This window comes from Rhagoletis pomonella, unplaced genomic scaffold (genome assembly GCF_013731165.1).
Source record: "Rhagoletis pomonella isolate Grant_MI unplaced genomic scaffold, Rhpom_1.0 Rhpom_scaffold_00002, whole genome shotgun sequence".
Lineage (NCBI taxonomy): Eukaryota > Metazoa > Arthropoda > Insecta > Diptera > Tephritidae > Rhagoletis > Rhagoletis pomonella.
Window position 1 is genome coordinate 18233184 of NW_023458556.1, and position 24798 is coordinate 18257981.

Sequence of the window (24798 nt, forward strand, 5' to 3'; positions counted from 1 at the left end):
GGGAAATAGAGTTGTCATGTATAGCGATTACGTACAGGTGTTTGAAGCAAGCGCAGTTTGCAAATATAAAGCAGTTCTACAAGTCGCTCCCAATGAAAAATCGGTACTGTTTTTCCATCGCAAAAATATTAAGATTTACGTGATCTGGACCGATTTCAAAATAACTCCAAACATTTACAGCCAAATTCATAAAAAATAAAGATCACTTCAACTGTTTTATAAATCAAAAGTTTGTATAAAAATGTCACTTTATAGAGCCCTATAAATCTACTTTATTTTATATGAATACGGCCATTAGTTTTTTGAAAATAAAATTTGTTTTTTTTTTAAATATTCTTTCCCAAAAATTTAACTCAGATGATTTGTAAAAAAAAACTGTATCAACGGAAAAAATAACGAGATATTTGAAGGTATTTTCAAATCGGTCTAACTCACATAAATTTAATATTTTTACGAAATATTTTGGCGAAAGTCTAACATCCAATTACATTAAAATTAAAGAAGATTTTAACTGCTTTATAAATCGAAAATTTGTATCAACACGTCCATTTATAGCGCTCTTTAAATCTATTTTATTTTTTTATGAATAACGCCATAAAAAATATAACAAATTTTATAATTCCGTTTGAAAAACCGAACCTCTTTTCGGCGATGCATGCATGCATTCATATTGATGTCCAATTGAGGGCATGCAAGTTATTTTGCAATCTTATCCGTATTAAAATGTTTTATTAGATATCCAATTAATATTAGCCCGGCACGCATGCTTCGATTCGCTATGCTCTTAGGTACATAGTATGTACATATGTATGCATGTATGTATTAATATACATATCTATGTATGTGTGTATTTAGCACACAACCCTTCAGTTTTCCTCGCATATTTGTGCTAAATACTTTTCTGCAATTTTTGTCTTGTTTTCGAGTGTAAGATTTTTTTCACAAATTGGTAGCGACCCCAACTTTTTTTCGTATCCTAAAATTTAAAACAATTAAATTCAACAAATGCAACAATTACTTGTATTTTGTTTTTGCTTTTAGCGGGCCATTGTCAAATTTTAGCTATTCTTCCCCGACTAGGAAAATATAAAATTTTGACAATCAAACGCTACTCACAGCTGATGAAATAACACCCCTTATATAAATTCGCCTTGGTAGCTACATATGTACATATGTATAAGCCAAATTAAAAAAAAATTACAGTGATCGAAAATACTTTCAGCGGAACGTGCGAAATTATTGTGAACAATCCAGAATTTTAAGTAAATAAGACTGAAAAACAAGTTGGAATTCGCTGACTTAAATATTCACACCAAAAATTTAAACAGTAAATATGTATTTTCAATATTTATTTAAAGTAAATTAAAAAATAATGCTGAATTTCCACTAAGCATTAAATAGCAAAAATGACAAATGACAAAGTCGGGCATTAAAAGATAATCGTGTCATTACATTAAAAAAATAGTCATTAAGAAATTTTTTTACATGGCATAAATTTTTTGTCATTTCAATGCCTAGTGGATATTCGGCATAAGTTTGAAACCCAAAAATGTGCATACATATTTATTTGTATTAGTAATTTGTGTATAATTCTATTATAAATGTTCAAATTTTAAATTTGATTTGGTATAATTTTCATAAAAGCACATTTAGTACATACAATAAGTGAGTGATGAAACAAACATTTACAGCCAGTCATAGATGTTTGTGTGTTGCTTTTGCTTCGCTTATAGAAAACTTAAGTAATTACATATCGCACATTTGCTTCAAGAGTGCCACAATCCAAACAATTAAAAACTCGACAAGTACAGCTTTAAAGTTTTGAATACATATTTTCTTCTAGTGAGCTACTGGCAATAGGTACAGCTATGAACATTTTAACACATCATAAGGCCAGGTAGCGGTCTGCGTACTTATCTAAAGTTTTTTTACTTTATTTATTTATTTTTTGTTATTATGGCACTATTGCAGCAAATGTGCGATATGTAGTTGCAAGTGAGTGTAAAAAAAGTATCATTGCTAAGCTGTTCTCATAAATATTATAAGTGAAAATTCATTTAACATGCATTACAATGCCTCATATAAAAAATCAGGGACTAACTAAATTTAATTCTGAAACATTCTACATACATACATACATACATATGTGCATATGTATATACATAGCAGTACAATATATTCAAAACTTGCTTCCGGAGCATAAAGTTCGTAAAAGTTCTATTAGTAAATATCTATTATCTTCAAATATGTTAATATCTTATTCGTGATTTTTGCCGCTTTGCAGATTTTACAAGAATAAGTTTGAAATGTGTTTATGTATGTACATTCATATGTCACCATTTAATGATTTCAGTTAATTATTCTACACATTAGACTAATATATTCTTTAATTTCACGTAAATTGCCTACATTTAGCCATGTACGCATGTATAAATTATATAACAATGAAGTATGCAAGCAGTTCATGTGCACATATCGATGTATGTATACCCAGATATACACGCAAGTAAAATATATAAAGTTTAATAATTACATAGTACATATTTGCGTACACATGCAATTATTTGCACATCTGCATAATATTTAATAGAAACCGAATTCATATCAGTACATACGGGCATACACACATACAAATTATGTATCGTAAATAAAGTTATTTAACTATCCATCGTTATTTGCAGGTATCTAATGCAATATTTTTTAAACATAAAAATAGTTTACAGAAACAAGTGGTAACATTGTTTTTATTTTTCTAATTAACATTGCTATTGTTTTGAATAACATATTAAAAAATAATAACAAATTTCTATGTAAATCTACTATTGGTTTTGCAACAATAACAAAGACATGCGTAAAGCTGCGAAAATAACCCATTATTATTATATTAGTTACATGTTCCAAACCAAATTTTATTAGTTATAACAAAAGGTATAATTTCATTTCGTTTAATTCAATAAATACGTAAGTAACTAAGCATCAGTATATATCATATGCGTTAAACGATTCTCAATATAAACCTTAAAAAAAATTGCTTCATTTTTTTATTGGTGCAACAAATCCATTTATAAGGTATGTCTAATTCAATTAGATTGTGGCTTGGCAAAGAAAGCTAAAGTTTGTCCCATCTATAGTGAAATCTTAATTTTAATTTACATACTATTAGCAAACGATATACAAAAGCGTGCAAGATGCTGTTGCTGTGCAACGTAAAGAAAAACATATGTAGGTAAATGACTTTTCAACAATTAGATATCCAACAACCGATTAACTGCATTCTTGTTTTTGTGTTCTAAAATGCGATTGCTTAAATTACTATACAGGACCATACAGCTTTTAATCCCACCACTTTGTTACAGGAACTTGCGATAATTCCTTAAGTCCACCTGCTCGTCACTCAAACCAACTCCTGTCAAATCGCCCAATACACCAACAGCCGCAGCAGCGCTCTCAAAAGATGGCGGTTCACTATTCAAACCTGGACTGGGTGGATCACAGACATTTGCATTTTTCCCTTTTGTTCGACGACGTCCACGCGTGCCACCTGTGCCACGCGGTCGCCGACCAGTACTAGTCGTACCTGATGTCGGTGTTGCCGTTAGTTCACTTGTTAAGCCTCTGCTGTTACCATCATTCGTATCCACAGTCGAATGCGATATATCAGAGGTAGCAGCTGTGGAGGAGCTCGCTGATTTTCGACCGCGCTGACCGCCGGTACGTCGTCGTCCACCACCGCCACCACCTCCTTCGCTGGGCGTAGTTGCGTCACGTTTATTTGGACGACGCTTTCGTCGCTTTTTGGTGCCATAGCGCGGATCATAGTCTAATTCATCATCGCCAGGTGATTTGGGATCTTCCAAGGCATCTAGTTCATTCATTTCAATGTCATCATAGAACCATTCTTTCGACATGTCGTCCTTGACTGGTAGGGGTGGCTGTTGTTGCTGCTGCACTATTAATTGCTGACTGTCTTTACTGTCAGATGTGTCGCCGCCAGCAGCGCCCAAGGATAGCGATTCATCGAGCAGCGTCCCATTCAAATCGGAATCAAACATCGACCCAATGCTAGAGCCGATTAAAGGAGATGCTGTGCCAGCGTTTCCAGTGACCACGCTCGATTCTTGTTCTTTACGCAAAGATTGAAATGGCCGATCAGGGAAACTGCAAGGGAATGTTAAATAAATACTTCGGGTTCACTAAATACAAGAAACATTTTTCTTACCGGTACATTTTATTTAGATACTGGCGCCGGCTTTTACGCCACCGTGTTGACGGATATGTGTAGATCTGTCCTTGCCGGAACCCCGGCATTCGTTGCCGTTTGTCCATGAAGAGATGGGAGTGATTTTGAGCAACTCGTGTTTGAGGATCGAAAAAAGGTAATCGTAGCCGGCGTTCCAAGCATAAACGTGTATTGAAGTTAGCACTGAACTCAATCGTCTCGCGATAAGAAACATCTTTGAAAAAATTTTCAATTTTATCCAAGTTTGGTGCCGAAACAATTTGTATATCCACAGCTGAAGTCATGTTTGCAAAACTGGCAATATAGCACCTAATAGCCTCCACCCGTAATATAATGAATAATTCTTAGATAAAACGCTTGTATCTTCCAAAAGCCATGCAAATTGCTGCAGCAGCAGCAACTGTTGCTGTATGAGGTGGCTGTTGCTGTGCCGTCACAGTTCAAAATTATGTTCTTATCTCGATTTGCGAATTCCTGCTTTGCTTCACAAATTTTTATAAATTCCAGTAAATGTTTAATAGGCGACCTGTTAATTTTTGCACGGCACCGGTACCTTCATGTGCATACTATAAAATACAATTTCTATGAATACATAACTATAGATTTTTCTAATCTAATTTCGTAAAAAAGTAAATTTTTTTAGTTCTTCTCCGCCACTCCTTTCACCACTTCGTTTTAATAATCCTTCCGTTTCTTTCTTGTCAACTTTCTCTATTTCCGTTTTGGCATGACATTTCTATATTCTCTGCAAGTGATGTACACTTTGGATATCGATAAATATCGATTACATATATTCATTTTTTAGAATTGCAAAATATCGGTATATGCAGTACTTCTATTCGCCGTATTTGAAAAAATACTTTAAAAATAACAGTGTGGAACAAAAATTAATTTGTAAAAACCATAGCGAGCGCATATATCAGGTTTGATAGCTGTTCTCCATATGAACAATGGCTCATACTCAGTTTTACTAGATCAATTCGTTCTCGAGAAAAAGTTTCATAATCCAAAAATCTGAGTTACGTTGTGTAATAAGCGCTGGTTCTATGCTTAAGATCTGGGTCTAGGAAATTCAGGATTTATATCTGGCCTGCGTCTCTCCACACAACAGCTTTCTGAAGGCTATAGGTAAGGTAAGGTTGAAATGTTTGGAGAGTACTTCCCCACGTTTACGGAGCGATTTTGCTAATACTTTTTTGTTATTATACCTTTCGTTTTCCACAGCAACCGCCAATTCATTTGCTAAGACGAAGAAGTACACAAGGCATGTTGCCCGGGTACAGGCGACTTGTTACCCCTCTGCTTTCATCGTCGCTCACCCTCTTTTCAGATATAAATTCGTCTTGTCTTGGTCGTTTCGGTTACGAAGGCCCGACTGTCGGGGCTTGGTTGGATAAAGTCCGATCACACCAAATGCGTTTTTCATAAACTAGCTTAGCATACATACATATGTAGTAACTGTAAGATTAGAAAGCCTTGATAGTCCAATTAGCTATGTGCTCTTTTTAATATAAACTAAAACAATTTTCATTTTTTTATTAAAACAAAACTTTTTTATTTTGCCTTACATGGGAAATCATAAAATATATCGTTTCCTCGTCATAATAATAATATTAATGTCCGTACAATATTTTTGATGCATATATTAATAATTATGTAGTATTTATTTAATATAACTATATCTGCAAGTAACTAATTTATATATATATATATATATATATATGTGTGTATATATATTATCTAGATTTCCTCATTATTATATGCAATAGTTCACTTGCTCCATACTAATTACGATTTTATACCCCACTGCTCTTAAATGTTACGCAATATTTCGCTCTATATATTTTTAAGTACATTAGCGCTTTTTCTTAGCTGATCAAGCTTAAAATAAGTTAAAATCATAATAAAATAATATTTGAAACAAGCGCAACGGCCAGTAATCAATTAGATGAAAAGATATTAATATTATGGAACTCAAAAAATTATGTATTTAAATACATAATGTTCAGAGTTGTAAAACTAAGCCAGATTAGTAGATATATTTAAAAACAAAAAGTAGAAATAAGCAGAGTTTTTTAGCTTTAGTTTTACACTATTTTCAATGAAAAGAACTTCAATCGTAGGCAAAAACTAGCGCATAGGTTTTTTAAAAAAACTTTATCATAAAACATTTCGTAAAATTTCAAGAGTAAAATTAACTGCAGCATAAGCTGTATGTTTTTTTTTTGCCAAATAACAATTAATATACACAAAATATAACACAAAATAACGAGCTTTCTCATTATCAACATTATTTATTTTACTACACCACATTGAAATTTTGCCAATCAATCAACATTTTGAAAGAGAAGTGAGCACAAAACATGTCACGAGTTACTAGCAAGAGTGTGTTCATATAGTCAATGCCAGCAGCATTTTAGTTCTTCTGAACTGAGAACAAGAATTTACATATGCATCAAGAGTTTGCACTTATTTTATTAATACATATTTTTATTTGTTAGATATTATTTTATTTTTGCTTTTCCATACGCTTAATACATAATACAGTTATGCGGAGTGCCATGTATACAATTTTACAAATTTCACATGAGCGAATAATGAATGATTATGGACATGCAATTGATTGACTATCGTGCATAGTATAATCCTTTGTAAACATTAAGAATTTAAGAGCGTATGCATGTGTACACATATCTGTGTGTTTGTTGCAGAGTACGCAATGACATACATACATATGTATATAATTTAGGCTGTGTTTATTGTTTACTTCGTTAATGTATATTACAAAATATATATTTATAAAGAATATATAGTTTGTGTAATTTACGAAGAACACATGTATGTAAGTATACTTGTATGAAAGGAGAGAACAAGGAGACCGAAGGAGGGAACAAAGGGAGGGATATAGTTGTATGTTTTTCCATTTTCAGTTTCGATCTTTTTGTGTTTTTTGTTTTCTTTTTTTTTTTTGCTTAGACGCTCTATTAACATGTTTTTTTATGCTTATACTGCAATTTAATTTTTCTTAGATTTTGAATCAATCCTATTCGGGTACGATCTCAGGAAATCCGGTAACTTCCGTTTGCTCCGCTACGGGTTGTCCATCGACAACATATGATATGCGTAACCTCATGCGAAGGGTAGCCTAAAAAGTTACGAAAAAAATTGTCAATAATGATCTCTAAGTGGAAATGTGATAGATTAATTTGTGATTTATACGCACATTGGACGAACTGACAACACGCATCTCTTGCGTTATAACACCACCCGGCAGTAATACCGATCCAGAAGGCGATAGCATTTGTAATGTGAATACTCTAGGAACTGCGGCCTGTGAAATTAGAAAGAATGTCGAAAATTAGAGAGGTTATTTACGAAATGTAGATTGCATAGTATGTATTATAATGCATTAGCAGTAGAACTTAATACATATTCTTCATGTGTATACGAGGGCAGGTTGATAAGTGTGGGGCAAAACCAAATATTTTCGGGAAAATTTTACTTTATTTTTCGACAAGCCTCCGAACTTCGGATGTTTTTTCGGCTTCATTTATTTATTTTGTTTTAAGCGCTTAAGCATTTTTTTATTGCGTTTTTCTCGAAACGACTTTTTTCACACTGGTGTACACGATATCTCCAAATCCACTGAACGGATCTTTATAGCACTGTTCAAAGCGCTTCATGAAAATCTGTCGTTTTCTTCAAACCACGGTTAATTTTGCAAAAAAAAATTAAAGAAGTCGTTTTTAAGCAAAAAACACAACCGGTTTTTCAATTTTCATATTAAAAAATTTAGGAGAACCGTTAATTTTTTCATGATCAAATGATCGGATCTAAAGCAAATTAATAAGGGACCACCTGTGAGATACTACCTTTCCGAAAGAAGTATCAAAATCGGTTAACGTGTTCCAAAGTTATGCGGTATCATATAAAAAAAAATATAAAAAATATTCCGACGAATTGATAACCTTTTCCTTTTTTGGAACTTGGTTAAAAAGGGGCGTATTCTTGTTTTCATACGAATCGAAAATTGTGAAATTTTCCAATTATGTATTTTGTAACCAAAAATTTCAAATTTTCGGTTCGAACGAAAACAAGAACACGATCATTAATTTTTTTTCCTGAAATTATTCTTAATTAATGAAGTTTTACCGATATTTTTAGCGAAATTTCTGCTTTATTTATTTATTTTAATTAACTACCGGCTCACCTGAAAGACGTACTGTTCCAATGTATTGGCTGAATTATTTGTTGTTCTCATAAATATCTGTAAACAGTCGTTGCCTCTTACCGGTACCAATTGTACCAGCAAGTCGTTCTTATCCAACGCTGTCAAAGTGGGACCTTGAGGCTATAGAAATGAAGATAAAAAAACAACAACAGTTATTTGTCAAATTGAGGTCTAAAAATTATGCATTGACAATATTTACCACAGCAATATTATTTGGTGGTGGAACATTCACAACTGGTGACGCTAAATCGGAGAGCAATGCATTGCCGGGGATAGCGCCTGGCTGCGATAAAATACTGTTCGAGCCTAACAGGCCGACGACACCGATGCCACCCCCACCACCGACATTGCCGCTTAGTGGCATTATACTCGCCAGATCGTTGCCATTTGTCGCCGCTGTCGTTGGTATTGATGCCGACACACCAACACTCAAGTCCAGGCCAAGCACATTATTCATATTAGCTGCCGCATTGGTGGTACCACCAGCTGAGATGTCCAAATCGAGCAAGTCAAGTATGGCTTGATTATTAGACGTTTCGTTAGCATTTTTAGTGTTTTTCTTTTGAACGGCAACCGAGTTTGACAAATCTGTCGCTGTGGGGGAAGTCAAATCGGCACCACCAAGTAAGTCCAGCAATATATTCTAAGACAGATAAATTTAAATAAGCGAATTTTTTAAATTAAGATGCGTAGTCTTCTGGTTTGGCAAGTGTTGACCTACCGTATTGTCACCCATCGTATTCATGTTGTTTTCTTTGCCCAGCTGTTGTTCATCGCCAATGCCTATGCCGTTTTCAATTAAATCGGGACTGTTGTCATCATACGAACCACTACTCTCGCCATTTTGCGAAGAGATCCGACTTATTTGCATTGGTGGCATTTTTTCCAACAACGGTGGACGCAAATTCTTGTAGGTGCCAAATAGTTGCGTGAACTCAACGCCACGCTGCTGCAAATCCACATTCAGATGACTGCCGAATGAGGTAATCAATGCCTGAATTTCTCTAAAGTAGTGATCAATTAATTAGAAGATGATATCATTGTAAAAGCCAATTAGTTTCTTATTACTTACTCTACACAATTCTGTAGACGCGTGCTTAGTTTAGCGAGTGACACTAAGGCGTATTGCTTGCTGGTTATTGATACTTGAGCAGAGGTTAAATACTTATGATACATGATGATTAAATCGCTTTCTGACGGACGTTCAAATTCTGTTAAATGTTGCACAAGAGTAGCGCAGTTAATGATAATATATGTATATTTGATATTAATATGAATTTTACTACGCACCATCTTCGTTTGGTCCGTACATAAAGAGATCACCATATTCGCCAATGGCCCACACAGCCACTTGCAGCAGCGGCTGCTTGTCTTCACAATGATTTGCGACCTGAAGCGACTCCCAGAAACGATTCGTTATGTATGTCTGCTCTGCGACAGGGCTGCTCGAGACCAATTGAATGGTGGATGAGACCACATCGTCGCGCACATAGTTGCCAGCCTGTTGCATAACAAAGATTGCATTATTGCAGTCAAATTATATAATTTTAAAACTTCATCTACTAACCGCAACCAATACACTCAGCTGTGTATCCAGATGCCATCTCGCATTGGGCGAGTAACGTTCAGCAGCCAAAATCATTCCCGAACTACATTGCGCTTTGAATTCGGGATCAGCCTTCTCGAGGAACAGCAACAACTCCTTCGTCATTGTACGAATATTTTGTGCATTAATTAGCGCAAACGAGAGTTCCATGGCGCGACGCCTTATCGAAACATCCGGATCTTTTAGGCACTCCAAAATAGTGGTGCGATGACGTTGCACCGCCGACGTGTCTGCATGTACAGTACGCAGCAACGTATTCAATGCCACATAACGAATATTCTTGTCGGAGTTAAGTAGAAAACGACCAAGAATATTGACGGCTAACACGCGGAGGCCACCTTCCGAGCTTTAGAAAATGTTTCGAGGAAATTTTATAGCGATTCATTAGTTAATGACGATAAATTAAACATACCGTATATCCATTATAGAGAGTACAGTCTCGTACAGAATGGTGTTGCCGACATTTTTACTTGTTTCTGTGTTGGTGGCTACCTGCGCCAAAATATCATTCATTGCCTCTGAGGCATCCACATCATTGTGACCGAGTATGCGCAACAAACGTAGAATTTTCACCTGCAGAAACGGATCACTCACACCACTGACATCATGCTCCGGGGAGTAGCCGCCCAAAATTAGATTCTTCAGAATACGCACCAAATTTGGCACAATCTAAATGGAATGAGATATGTATGATGCATTGGAAATATGTGGACTTAGTACAAAAAACGTTATTTTTTAAGTGAAGATAGAAGAACGAGTATAAGAAGTGGGGTGGTAATTGAAAGAAGCGCGCAGTAGGAAAGATTTGCAAGGGGTGAAAAGCGATAAAAAGTTCGGTATAAAGCGGTGAAGTTTGTGAGATGGAATGTAGGAAAACTGCATACAAGCTCGTATTTAGTGTTTCGAGGTGAAAGTGAGGTGGAAGCTCATGAAGAAGTTTATATGTAAAAGTGAATAGAATTGCGTAGGTAAAAAATAAACTTGGAAAAAGTAGTTTTTTAATTGAAAAAAAAGAGTGGATAGCAAAATTTTTTATTTTTTATTTCGATAATATTGAAAAGGTTTCAAAAAACGTTATCAAAAACAGCTGAACTAGCCTAAGCAAAGTGTAAAAATGAGGTTAGGACACTGTAAAAACTCTTTAAAAGTAATACTTGTGAAGAATTACTAGAATACGTGCAAGTCGTTAGTAATAATGTCAATTTTTCGTATAACATTAACATAAAATTATTTTCTTGAAATCTGATGAGCTATGTATAAATAAGGAGCTTTTAGAATATTAGCTTTAAGTTGAGTGCTTTTTTTTAATGTTCTTCTGTTTCCCTAACTTGAAGTGAAGGAATTTTTAGTTGTACTTGACGTTCGAGACGATGTTGTATTCATAATCGATATCGGGGCCCGCGGGACCCACGGTACTGATCCTTTCCCGACACTCCCGATAAAGTCGCAACCTCCGCAAATAAGCACTTTTTTATGTTTTATTGACAGTACCAGGTTGACCGAGCTTTAGTTGTAGAAACATAATTCTTTTTTAAGTCGACTTGGGCGGATATTGCTTATGACCACAGATATGTAGGTACCACAACGGGTCTATATTATTCGACGAGTGGAGAGCAAATTTGCCTAACTTAATGTACGCGCTTGATTGAGTTGTAGGCAAATTTAGGAGTAAGAACCTACATATATATAAAACCATTTCTCTTCGACTTTTACTAGATGATTGTTAGAGAGATTATCTCGGAGGTATTAAACTGTATCGAGAACTTAATAAACTTGATTTTTGGTTTGCAATATGAAATTATGTATTTGAGGCTTTGTGAAATTTGTAAAAAATACATATTTCTCAATTTCATCTATTTAGGAGTGGAACTTGAACAATATGTGTATGCGGAAATCCATGTGTATATGTATACATATGTAGTAAATTTACTAATTACTTATGCAGATAGATGGAAACAAACTTTTATTTAACTATACAAAATTTAACTAGAGTAAAAAATCAGCTTAAATTCAGTTTAGTTTTAAAAAGCATATTTTCAAGCTTAGCTAAAATATACATTGGTGTTTTGCGTTTTGCCTAAATGTTTATGTGGTTGTGTGCACGTATGTTTACATGCAAGTGTGTATGTATATATTTACGTGTATGTGTGCGCAAGTGTTGACAACTTTCGTCAAGGTCATACCTCTCGATTTCCGCTATCCTGGCAAGCAAATTACAAAAAGTTCGGGTTTGGTTTTGTATTGTATGCGAGGTTTCAAAAGAGTTAGCGATAAAATATTACAAAACAGTTAAATGTTGTAGTTTTGTTATGATATTTGATTTATTTATTGGAGAAACGCAAATTAAATATGTAGGTGTTAAAATAATATAAAGTTATGATGATATTTTTCAAAGGTTTTTAGAAAAAAAAAAAACAAATACATATAAGCTTCTACAAAATGGCTTGTAAAACATACAAAATTTTAAACGCACGATTCCGATTCGATGCTTGCTACAAAAATAATAAAAATGTTTTTTTTTTTTTTTTGCATAGATCAGCGCAAAGCCGTTTAATACAAAAATTTGTGTGTATGTATTTACTTATTACTATTGCGCACAAATATGTAGCTCAGCACAGCATTTAAATTTATTGTATTTACAAGAGCGTATGTGGGAAATCAAATGAATGTTCAAATGAAAGCGAATTTAGTAGCAGATACGGGTAGCAAATATTTTGGTATATTCACTAGCCAAAAAAATTCTTCACAATGGCAATGTTTTTTTGTTTTTTTACGCGAAAAAATTGCGGTTTGCCATGCGAATGATAAAAGTTGGTCTTTTTTACGGCTACCACCAAAATATTTTCCCTCAACTCAGTTGCGAACCTCTAAAAATCGCGCTTTTCGGCATACAATAGTAAATAAAAAAACCCCCAAGTTTGGTGTTTAAGCTATTACCAGAAAGATAAAGAGGATGTTCTCATTTTCGTTGTTGCTGTTTCCGACAGGGTAGGAGTATGATGTATTGTGATGATTAAGGATTTTGGGAACGATTTTCCGTCATCCCTTGCCAAATTTGGTTTGGAGAAGATGGCACAACGCCGAAACCGGTTTGTCTCCAAACCAAATTTGACAAGGCATGACGAAAAATCGTTCCAAAATACATCGTAAAAAGGATGCTTAAGAGGAAGTTTTTTATATACTATCACCGAGAGGTTAAAAAATGTGTAAATGACACCGAAACTAGCCGAATATTTTGGTGGATGCTATGAAATTTATCAAATTTTTTAAACCATTGGGGAAGGAAATCGATGTTTCTTTCTATGGAACGTAGCTTAGTCTAATGCATATATGTATTTATAGAGATAACTGCTGGAGAAACATTTATTTCAGCTGCTTTGTTTTATTCTATTGTATCTTAAATAATATATGATATACTCGTATGTATATATAAAGATATTCACACCCTCCTTGTTACTAGTTAATTTCTGTATATGATGAGGAATAATCAGTGTATTTTATTATTAGAATCTGTACTAAAAAATATAACCCCAAAAATCAGTAACCAGGAAGGCGCGAATACCTACAGTATTTAAGCTGTCTCATGAATAATTTTTCTTCAGCATGAAAAGTTCTTTCTTTCATTTAACCTGAAACAAATATATTGCTTCCTTAATAAGCAGTTATTAAGGAGACCCTATTTTAATTTTTGGAAATGTGTTCCTATATTATAATACGCTTTTTGAACGTTCCAAAAAGAATAAGCATAAAAAAATAACACTCAAGTCTATCGGGGCATTTACACATAAAAATTACTATTCTCCATTGTATTTTGTTGTTTTCGACTTAGAAAAAAACATAACCTCATAACCAGGTAACCTGATAATTAAGCAGGTGTGAATACGCTTCGATAACCCAGATATCTCAGGAGATTTGCGTATAACTAGTACAATGTATGCACACAGCGGTTATCCGCTCCGGTTTTTTGAAATTTATGGATACCAGTCTGGACACACTGCCAACGCCTTGGAAACAGCATGAAATATTCCCCAAAAATTTCATGGAGTGCTGCTTACTAGAGTGATCGAAAGGAGTGAAAGGGAAAAATGTACAGATCGGTGTTCATGCTAAATTAGGGATGGTAAAAGTGATATTATTTCTATTTTCGTTGCTCTGTAAAGCTATTGTTATTCCTATCTTTAAAAATGTCCAATTTGAAGGAAAGTTGATCGCAGTTATGCAGGTATCCGGAAATTTATTCATGAGACAGCTTTAATTTTTTTTTTTAATACATATAGTGTAACGCAAAAAATTACTAAAATTTACTCACCTTCTTGAAATGCATTAAAGTGTCGGCGCTGTTCTCGCACATTTCGGTGATGAGTGTAACGCCAGTAATTAATATGCCTATAAATTAAATGTATTTATTATAAATTTTTAAACAATTTTTTAGCTAATAAAAATGCATGCACATTGCACACCGTAATTTGGAACGGCTTAAAAACACATTACTTCTGACCTAGGCATGCCATTGATGGCATGACTCAAGGCGAAATTAAAAATTTAGAAATGTGCAATATCTATGCATACTAAGTAGATTGCTTTAAGTTATTTAGGTATACCGTGATTCTTCTCGCTAAGCAGTGAACGTGTGGCCGGTAAAAAGATTTCCATCAGTTCTGGTACTCGCCGTATAACACGAAAGGCGCACAGTGTTGCCTTTTTGCGAATGTAGGTGTTGGGCGACTTCATTAGGCGCTCAACCTCGCTAGCTAAATCACGTGCCATTTCGGGCGATGCTATGGCGCCCAGCGTGCACAGCGCCAAACCCACCACAAATTGTGTGGAACTATTTAAGTCACTGCAAAAGGCAACGAACGAGAATAAATGAAATGAAATACATGAAACAAAAGCAAATACATAAGTATTTAAAATGCAATAAAAGTACATCTAACGGCAAAGCTTATGCCAACTAAGGCCAGCATGCGCTTTAGGATCAAAAGAAAAGAAAACCATACAACAACAACAACGTCGTAATTTTCTAGTCAAGTCAAACAATTGATGCCAACAATCCAGGTAATTTTTTTTTTTTTTTTGATTTTCTTGGTGGCAATGACTTTGCTCAACTATCCGGCAGTTTTGGTAGTTCGCATGCAAGCGAAAGTTTATTTCCGCCAGCATAAATGGCCATAGCGGCGGTGAGATGGTATAATGGTGGAAAAGTGCTTACTTTTTGAGGCAATTCGTTATCAGCAGATGCACATCCTGACGTTCGTCTAGCAACAGCATGGCACCCAAATAGCCAATGCGTTTGTCGGTGAAACGTGTACTGGCGGTGAGCTTCAGACATTCCAGCTGTCCAAAATGCGCTGGATAACCCAACATGTGGATGTAGAGTAGTTTTGCAATATTGCGGCATCTAAAAAATAATAAAATACATATTAAATCGGTAAATTAATGCAGTATAAACTAGAAAATAAAATATGCATTTAAGGTTGGGTTTCTCAGATTAACTTGGGTTGGTAGTTTATATGTACATATGTATGTAGGTACATTAGACCGCACTAGAAAAAAAAAGTTCGCCGTACAACCCTAAGTCTAAGTACTATTTTTGTAAGGCCCATCGTACATTTCTCGTCATATCTGCGGCATTTAAGGTCAGGTCCATAAGTATTATATATAGATGTTCTTGTTACGAGCAGATAATTCCATTACTTACCCACCAGATCTCAGATCTTATTACCCTAATGTCAGTAAATTAAAGCTCGGCAAAAATCATAATATTTTTGCTAAAGAAGAATTTTGATTCGAAGGCAATTAAGATTTTGGTTTGCCGAACGCAATTTCACCTTTTTACATTTTACGCCATATCTGCGGCATTTACAGTCGGATCTGAAAATATAATATATCGATGTTTGTTTTTAATGGCAAAACGTATACTTTAGACGCGAGGAGTGTACGGCGAACTTATTTTTGTTTGCATGTAAAGAGGTAAGGTCTAATGTACATATAGAGTTACACATCGTCACCTGAAATGCAAAAAGACGTAACAAACATCGCCGCTGAAATACAAAAAGTCGTAACTAATAAAAAAAAAAAATCAAAATTTAGTTTTTCATTGATATGATCGATTTCATCGAGTTACAACTTCCACATCATTTTATGAAAAAAAATAAAAAATATTAGTCACGACTTTTTCCATTTCCATTTCATTTTCGATGTCGTTACGTATTTTTGCATTTGAGGTGAGTCAGAGTTTTTCGGGAAATTTTTTGAATTTTTGTGAATTTTATATAGAGTGCGAAACTTTGATTTATATGCTTTATGTTATAGAATGAACTACATTTTCGTAAAAAATGTATGAAAAAAATTTTTCATAACAACCATGAATATTATATTAGAACAAGGTGTATGCTAACTTTTGACTTTGACTGTAAACATATGTACAAATGTATACTTTGTAAGTTGCTAAAGCAAGTTGTTCGTTAACTTACCGCCACACCGAATCCTCCTCCCGGAAAGTGCTGCGGATGTAGGCACATTCTTTGTTAACTACAGCGCGCTCTTCTGCGGCTGTCCTGGCGGCGCGTATTTGCCGGATGAGATCTCGCAGACGTGTGGGTGTTGGCATTCTCACTGCATTCGATATTCGCGGCAAGGTAGTCATATGCAAAAAAAAAGATAAAATATAACATGAATAATATGCATAAGTAAAAGCGATAGTTTGCAAATGGCTTAGGTTCTTCTCTCGTGTGTGGGCTAAGTTATCTGTGTCTTTGCATTAGCCAGAGACACGCTAGCTTTTCTATTTCTTTGCGTTTGTATTTAGTACTGTGACGTGTCTTATGTCGCTATGCGCCTATACATATGTATGTGTGAATGCGCTTAAGTATGCTTCAGTGGGTGGTAATGATTTATGAAATTTGCTTAACGTCCGACAAGTGTTAATTGAAAACATCGTTGAGTTCTCTAGGCTTTAGCACGATGTCATTCAATTAGATCAAAATACATATACATACATACGTATGAATGTATATTTATGCATGTATGTGCACGTGCATATGCTCAGTCAGTCAAAGAAGCACAAATATCGCATTGCTGTAGGAGACAGGGCTAGGCTGAGATACAAAAGCCATCAAATAACTTAAACCATACTAAGTTGCCACACTTTGTCGTACTGTTGGCATTTTTTTTACTTTGTTGTTCTCTTTTGATACACCTACCTCGTTCGACGGCCTCTGTGAATGCCTGGCGTATGGTCGCCATATTAAAGGCTGGATTAAATCTGCAATTGTACAAGAAGATGAAGACAAGCGGAGCGGACAAGCACCACAGGAAGGAAGAAAGTGATTAGTTCAACATGCAATGGATATACATATGCTTTATATATGTATATGAGTAAGATTGCAGGAATTGATTTAGTAGTAAATACGAGCATAAGTACAAAGTGTTGTTTTTTTTTATAAACATAAGTTTAAGTATGGCGTCATCTAATGGCACTTCTAATCAAATCGCTAGAACGGATATTGCGAATAGAGCATCATTCAATTAAAAGCGCCCTGATTTAGCACATTATCTTAAAACTATCGTAGCGACATATCCATTTTCAGTAAAATAATTCTAAATATACATATGAGCAAATCTCACAAGTAATTACATTTTTCGAAAAAAAACCTTTTTTTTGTTAAAAAAAGGTAGTACATACACCTATCTTAGAAAATGCATTATCTTCGGTTTTTTATAAAGAACAAGATTCCATCACGAAATTGTATTTAAATGAAAACAAAGTATTGGCACAGCAAATTTTTCACAATATATGCAACAATTTTCATTCTAATATTTTTCCGCTAATTTCGTATAAAAATATGGTTCATTCTACAACAAAAAACATAAAACTATAATTCTTAAACTTTGTGCAAAATTCGCGAAAATTCGGCATATTTTCATGAAATTTTTCAATTGTTTAATCAGATTTTTTTAGAATTTTTTTGAGTATGCAGGTTTGTATCCCAATCAATTTTATAAAGTGCAAGTTTTAAGTAGCTAGGAATTACCGTTGCTTTTTGGCATTTTTTTTTGCGCAGTCTCTTCCATACACAAAATTTTTTTCGGAAATACTTTATATGGAAAAAATGCAAAACTTTGCTGATTTTTCGCCAGTTTTGCACAAATATAATTATATTTTTATGTTTTTCATTGTTGAATGAACCACATTTTTATACAAAATTGGTCGAAAAATATTAGAATAAAAATTGTTGCATATATTGAGAAAAATTTGCTGTGCTAATACTTTGCTCCGCCAGTGTATGTACATACCTACTAAAAAAAAGTAAAAATAACCCACTCATGCTCATATACTCGTAGTTGCGTATATAACGTATACGCCCCGTAGCACAATACGCAGTCATTTAACACGTTTACTCGCACGACTTAACTCAAAAATCATATTATTTAAAAGTAATTAAATATTGGCGTGGGGGATTTTTACTTTCTTCATGTATGTACATATATAACAATTTTAGAATGAATTTCGAGTGTACCAATAAAAATTGTAAAAAATGGAGTTTTAGTTTCTCAAATCATAGTCATCTTTTACTCAATGTAATTTTTTTCTTTGGATGACACACTAGTTTTATTACACTAGATTCGTTTCTTTTGGCAAGAAGAACATCATCACAGTTTAATTTTGAAATTTTGAAGAATCTTAAATTATTAACATTTAAAAAATCGTAAATTTCAAATTTTACAAAAGAGCTGCGACAGATACTCTGCATGCTGCCATTTTTTTTTATTTCGTGGTACACTCTTTAAACTTCACAGATATGTTTTATTCGATGCCAACGTCCACTGCCTCTAATATGAACATTCTATATGAAAACTTCCCAAAGTTATTAAAAAAAAAACAATTATGATTTTCTCGAGTGACAACGAAAAATTTAGTAATTTCGGTACTTTTCGCCTAAATAAACGCTTTAATGCTATATGTAATTGTTCAAATACTTGATTTATTTTTTATTGTACTTGTTTCTGGAATTCCACTTACTTTTTACTTTTACTGCCCTTCTCTCGGCAGGGAGGGACAATAACTTGTGAGATTGGCTCACATGCGCGTCTAAATAAATATCTCTTTATAGGCCATTTGAAAATGATATTGTTTGCAATTCCTGTTTGTTTATTTATTTTTAACAATTTTCATTTAAAATATACATAGTTCGATTTATAACAGAAACCACCGAAATAAAAATTTCAAAAATTGCACAAAAACTGTTTATCAAAATTTCAAACTTTTTATTCAGAATGTTTAGAAAATTTTCGAGTGCGCAGTTTGGTAGCCCATTCAGTTTTATTATGATAAAGAGCAAGTTTTAAGTCACTAAAAATTACCTTTGATTTTTTAGATTTTTTTTTTTTGTCGAACAAAAATCTATTCCTTAATGGAAGAAAATGGCGCAGCACCCTAGAAAAAAAAAAAATTCTAAAAAATCAACGGTAATTTCAAGTGACTGGGCCACAAAACTGCATACTCGAAAAATTTCCGAAAATTCTAAAAAAATGTTTGAAATTTTGAGGAAAACTTTCCGAAGTTTAATTCATTTCTGTGAACTTTGTGCAATTTTTAAATTTTTTTTTCTGTGGTTTCCGTTATAGATCGAACTACATTTAAAAAAAAAAAATAATTATTAAAAACTAAATAAACAGGAGTTGCAAACAATATCATTTTGAATTTTACTGCTATTATTTTGACCGCTGTTGATTCCCCCATTCACTGGAATACGCACATATTTTTCTTCAAGATCCGAGCTGATTTCATTTTAATCTCATTTCGAATATGGATTAATTTCGAAGAAATATGGTTAAAATTTAGAACATAATATATTATAAGATATGTAGGATATTGTAAGATGTTATATAAGATATTATCTGGATTACTCGGATTTTTATTCCTCCATTTATTAAACTAAGCATACGAAAAATCTGCAAATTTTTTTTTATTCAATTGAATAAGTCCGACGACGTGCGGAAGAATGTTTTAAGGCCGGGTAAAAATGGGAACGGTGACTGATGCCAGATGCCCAGAATACTCTTCAGTTGAGGAGAGAAAACTTTTCAACCCCGCTGAATAGCAGCAATAACGAAATCAGGAAGGAGTTGTGGCAGAGTAAAACGCGGGTCTAAAGAGGCAGCTGAATATCTTCCCCCAATGACGGCATTCACTGAGCGAGAGTTGGCGAAGATACTGGTAAGAGTATCTTCCTGAAAGCCGTTTAATACCTGTCTGTGCAGCGTCGGGTCACGTGAGTCATTGGCCCTTATGATTGTGTGCATGGAGAATGAGCAGGCTGTCAAAAGTAACCGCTAGGATTTGGAGCTACTCACAGTAGAAATGGCAGGGCCAGCTTGACCACATTCGTCTAGTCAGCGAAAATGGTTGCCGTGGGGGAGATGGTTATGCTCCAGGCGGTGAATTAGCAAGCTGAGCTGTATCAGAGAAATAGCCGACTATTTTCGAGCGCAGGCCATCGGCGAAACTCTGTCAGACGGCTATGGAGCTTCGATGCATAGAAATTAAACAAAAACGGTACGACGACATCACCTTGAGGAAATAAATAAATAAATAAAAATAGATGGCGTTTGCCCTTTGACAGGTGCAACGTTATCAGCACCTATCCGTCACATTGTTGGTTTCGATTAAAGACGCAATCTAATAATTTTAGACTTAACTTAGCTAAACTACAGGTCTGTATGTATGTATGTTTGCTTAATATTTGAACAACTAATTAAAATTCAAATTTTGCATTTGTTTAGCCTTTGACCCATACCTGAAGAGTGTTTTTAAAAATTTCATATGTTTAAACATACATACAATACACATAGGTATGAGTTTACATTAGGCTGGATGAATTTTTTTAGGGGTAAAAAAAGTTATTTGATATTCTTATACAGTAGTGATCAAATAAATGTTTCCATTATTAAAAATTGGTTTATTCGCATTAGTTTCGATTCATACTTTGGTGTTAGGTCATTGGCATTCATTAGTGGAAATTTAAACGCTTCTGGATATAATGATAGCATGAAAAACTTTTTGTAGCTCTCGTTATAGGCTCTGTCGGCTTTGGCTGTCAGTCCCATTTCTTTTTAAAAACATTACCGAGAAATTTAACCCTTTTTTCTTTCAGATAACCAAATATTTAAATTGAAACGGCATAACAACTCTTAAGTGGTGCGGAAATGTATACATAGCCCGGTGGAAACACTGGAAGGGGTAGACGGTTGATCTAGGGCACAATGTATATTCAGGAATTGTAAAATGAAATGATATTTATATACAAATCGTCGTTTAAAGTACAAAACCGCGTATCGTCATTCTGCAAAACCGAGTAACTAACATTGGCTGCCAAAAATTGGATTTGGTCACACAAGCTCTTGGTCCTTATCCATTCGTTCGGAAATATACTTGCCAGAAATGCGATTGCTTTATAAAAACGAGAACCATTTTGAAATATGAGTGTTTTTACGCTCTAGAAAATAATTTATGCAACCTCACATACACGGTTTTGCATTTTGGTGATACGCGGTTTTGCACTTTAAACGACGAAATATATTTGAAGTCGGGCGGGTAAACTACCTACCCCCTATTTGAACAATAGTTTTCATCAAAACTAGTATCTATAAAGGTTCAAAAAATAAATGGACGAGTACTTCAAATATCATTGCTTATATATAGGTATCTAACTGATTTTGTACATAGTAGATACTTATCGTTACCTTAATTCACAAAGGCCCGAACCAGCACTTTTTAAACTACAAAGAGAAGGTTATCAATTTGTCGATTTTTTTTAAATGTATGTTACCGCATAACGTAGGACCACGTTCACCGATTTCTATAAATCTTTTTTTTAAAGGAAAGGTGGTCCCATACTAATTTGGTTTAAATCCGATCATTGGATCCTGAAGAAATTAACGACAATATTAAATTTTTATATGAGAATTGAAGTCGACCCATCAATTATCCAGTTATCGGAACTAAACAAAATTAGTATGGTACCACCCTTGAGTTACCACCATTCCGATGAACAAATTATCGAAATCGGGGGACGAGGTCCAAAGTTATGCCGCAACATACATAAAAAAAAAAAATCTGTCGAACTGATAACCTTCTCCTATTTTTGAAGTCGGTTAATAAAATTGTAACAAACCGATGTCTGTACATTATAGATTTAAAGAAAAATTAATATGGGGGTCTTTATTAAGCAACAGAAGCCAAATAAACAATTTTTAGAATCTTTGTCTGTCTGTATGTTTGTACGCCATCACTTGAAAACAAATACATGGAATTGAATGCCGTTTGCTCCGATATAATGCTAGAGGTCTAACTTAAAATATAGAAATAAAAAAAATTTGAGAATTGCCACCTGTTTGAAAACTGCAGTTTAAGTAAATTGATAAGATAAAAAAAATATCGCAATATGGTGTCGAAAGGAAAAGTTTTAAGAAGGCTTACAGGCGAAAATACTTTTGTTAAAGGTTTCCAGCTTTTTGAAAATTTCAGTTCAATTTAATTGATAAGATAAATTGAATATTGCAATATGGGTATCAAACTAAAGAGATTTAGGAACGTTTACTGCTGAAAATATTTTTGAAGAGGGTTGCCAACTGTTTGCAACATTGTATTCAATTAAATTGATAAAATAAATTAAATATTACAATATGGGTATCAAACAGCGCAAAAATACATTTAAAGCGCAATGAAGCGTCCGCAACGAACATATCGACGGCCGAGTGGACGATCGACCTATCTGGGCAGCTGGTTCGAAAACACCATATCTCAGCAAATTTTTCAAGAACACTCTATTTCAGAATTGTGAATGAAAGAAAGTAACTTCCGCAACGCCAGGATTTACCCATATCCGGTTAGTATCCGTTAATTTTGTTGTCCGGATATGCTGTTAATAGGCACGCAAATTCTGGCGAAATGTCATCTTTTCTCTCAAAAGAGAAAAATATGCAGAATAGTTAGACGGTCAGCTGATAGAATTTCGGTTTACGTTTTCAAAGGTGTAAAATTGAAAACGTAAGAAAACTGGTCACAAAGTGTTATCCAGATACAATTTATTTTCTAAACGAATAGTTACTTACTTCTTACAATGCTATGTAATTACTTAATCTTATTTTATAATTTTTGACTTCCAAACTATCAAATGTAATTTTATGATTTACGTAAATTTCAAGCACTTCCAATGAAAAAGAGACACAAAGCCTCAGAATGATAACAATTTACTGCAAGGGCGTGGAATTGCTGGCGTGTGCCAATGACATCGACATCATCGGTAACGAAAACCGCGAAGTCTGTTCTGCCATTTCTAAGTTGGATAACGAAGCAAAGCGAATAGGTCTGGTGGTAAACGAGGACAGGACGAAGCCGTGGCACCCACGTCACTGTTGACAGTTATGTATAAATTCTAGAAAGTAGAGAATTTCGTTTACTTGGGAACCAGCACTAACACCCGATAATAATGGCAACATGGAAATCCAAGATTTACGGGCCTTTACGCATTTACGGGCCTTTACGCATTGGTGACGTCGAGTGCCGCAAACGATGGAACGATGTAGCTGTATGAGCTTTACAACGACATGAACACAATGCAGCGAATTAAAATACAGCGGCGTCACTGGACACCGACGCTCCCGTTCTAAAAGTATTCAACTCGGAACTTGCTGGTGTTAGCAGAGGAAGAGTGAGGCCTCACTGCGATGGAAATACCAAGTGGAGAAGGACTTGGCTTTACTTGGCATTTCCAATTGGCGTCAGTTGGCATAGGAGAGGAGCGACTGGCGTGCTGTTTTTGATCAGCTGTTTTTCTTGGTGGTAGAAAAAATAAAGGGAACTCTTTTATTTTGACCAGCTTTGGCTATATTATAAAAATTCAATAAATTTTACCAAAATCCCGCAAAAATTTTAAACTTTTCAATAAATAAAAAATAGATATGCAGTTTTATAACCCATTAAATTTTAATAGGTTAAAGCGCTAATTTTAAGACGCAGCAAATCGCGTTGATTTTTATTAGTTTTTTGAGCTGACGGCGTTGTGCATTTTCTTCCATGTAAAGTATGCTAAGTATGCTCAAAATTTCTCTTTATATGGAAAAAAATGCCTAGCAGCACCAGTAAAAAAAATATTAAAAATCAACGCGTTTTTCAGCTATAAAACTGCATACCTAAACTTTTTTTTTAATTCTGAATAAAAAGTTTGAAATTTTTGAGGGATTTCAGTAAAACTTTGTTGAATTTTTATAATTTTTGTACAAAGTTTGAAATGTGGATTTATACGGGGCTTGTTATATAATGCGCTAGACCTTTATCAAAAAATATCAAACATCGAATTAATAAAAGATATATAGCCAAAACTGGTCAAAATAAAAAAGTGTCTATTATTTCTTCCACCACTGTACATACATACATACATACCTATGCATAAAAGTATAAAAATGTACACTCTTCTATACAAAGTATGTATGTATAATTTCCATACAAAAAAATGCCAAACTCAAGGGTAAATCCTAGCTAATTCAAACTTGCACTTTATTATAATAAAATTTTATGGCCTACAAAACTCCATACCAATTTTCTGTAAAGATTCTGATTAAAAAGTTTGACCGTTTGGTGAAACTTTACTGAATTTTCATAATTTTTGTACAAAGTCTCTAATTTGGATTTATATGGTTTTTGTTAGGTAATACTTT

The 24798-nt window shown here is 34.2% G+C and overlaps 2 protein-coding genes across 9 annotated transcripts in view; both read right to left on the reverse strand.

Moving 5' to 3' along the window:
• Positions 1–1963: 1963 nt before the first annotated feature.
• Positions 1964–5677, reverse strand: LOC118733197 (zinc finger protein DPF3). Its single transcript, XM_036462493.1, has 2 exons — positions 4220–5677; positions 1964–4158 (listed from the first exon to the last, which is right to left on the reverse strand). Exons 1-2 carry the CDS (start codon positions 4522–4524, stop codon positions 3351–3353), a joined length of 1113 nt encoding a protein of 370 aa, XP_036318386.1. The 5' UTR covers positions 4525–5677; the 3' UTR covers positions 1964–3350.
• A 554-nt stretch (positions 5678–6231) lies between these two features.
• The window catches only part of LOC118733198 (AP-1 complex subunit gamma-1), a 33907-nt gene continuing 15340 nt past the window's right edge, over positions 6232–24798 (reverse strand). For 7 of the 8 annotated variants that reach the window (XM_036462494.1, XM_036462499.1, XM_036462501.1 and 4 more), the window contains 15 exons: positions 17280–17341; positions 16551–16692; positions 15287–15475; positions 14679–14917; positions 14387–14463; positions 12261–12278; positions 10490–10746; positions 10039–10423; positions 9762–9972; positions 9544–9682; positions 9193–9475; positions 8671–9114; positions 8451–8591; positions 7464–7571; positions 6232–7385 (listed from right to left, as the gene is read on the reverse strand). In XM_036462494.1, the coding sequence (XP_036318387.1) occupies positions 7284–7385; positions 7464–7571; positions 8451–8591; positions 8671–9114; positions 9193–9475; positions 9544–9682; positions 9762–9972; positions 10039–10423; positions 10490–10746; positions 12261–12278; positions 14387–14463; positions 14679–14917; positions 15287–15475; positions 16551–16692; positions 17280–17341 (2797 nt within the window). In that variant the 3' untranslated portion in view covers positions 6232–7283. The remainder of the gene's footprint in view (positions 7386–7463; positions 7572–8450; positions 8592–8670; positions 9115–9192; positions 9476–9543; positions 9683–9761; positions 9973–10038; positions 10424–10489; positions 10747–12260; positions 12279–14386; positions 14464–14678; positions 14918–15286; positions 15476–16550; positions 16693–17279; positions 17342–24798) is intronic. The other variant, XM_036462495.1, reaches the window with a different exon arrangement.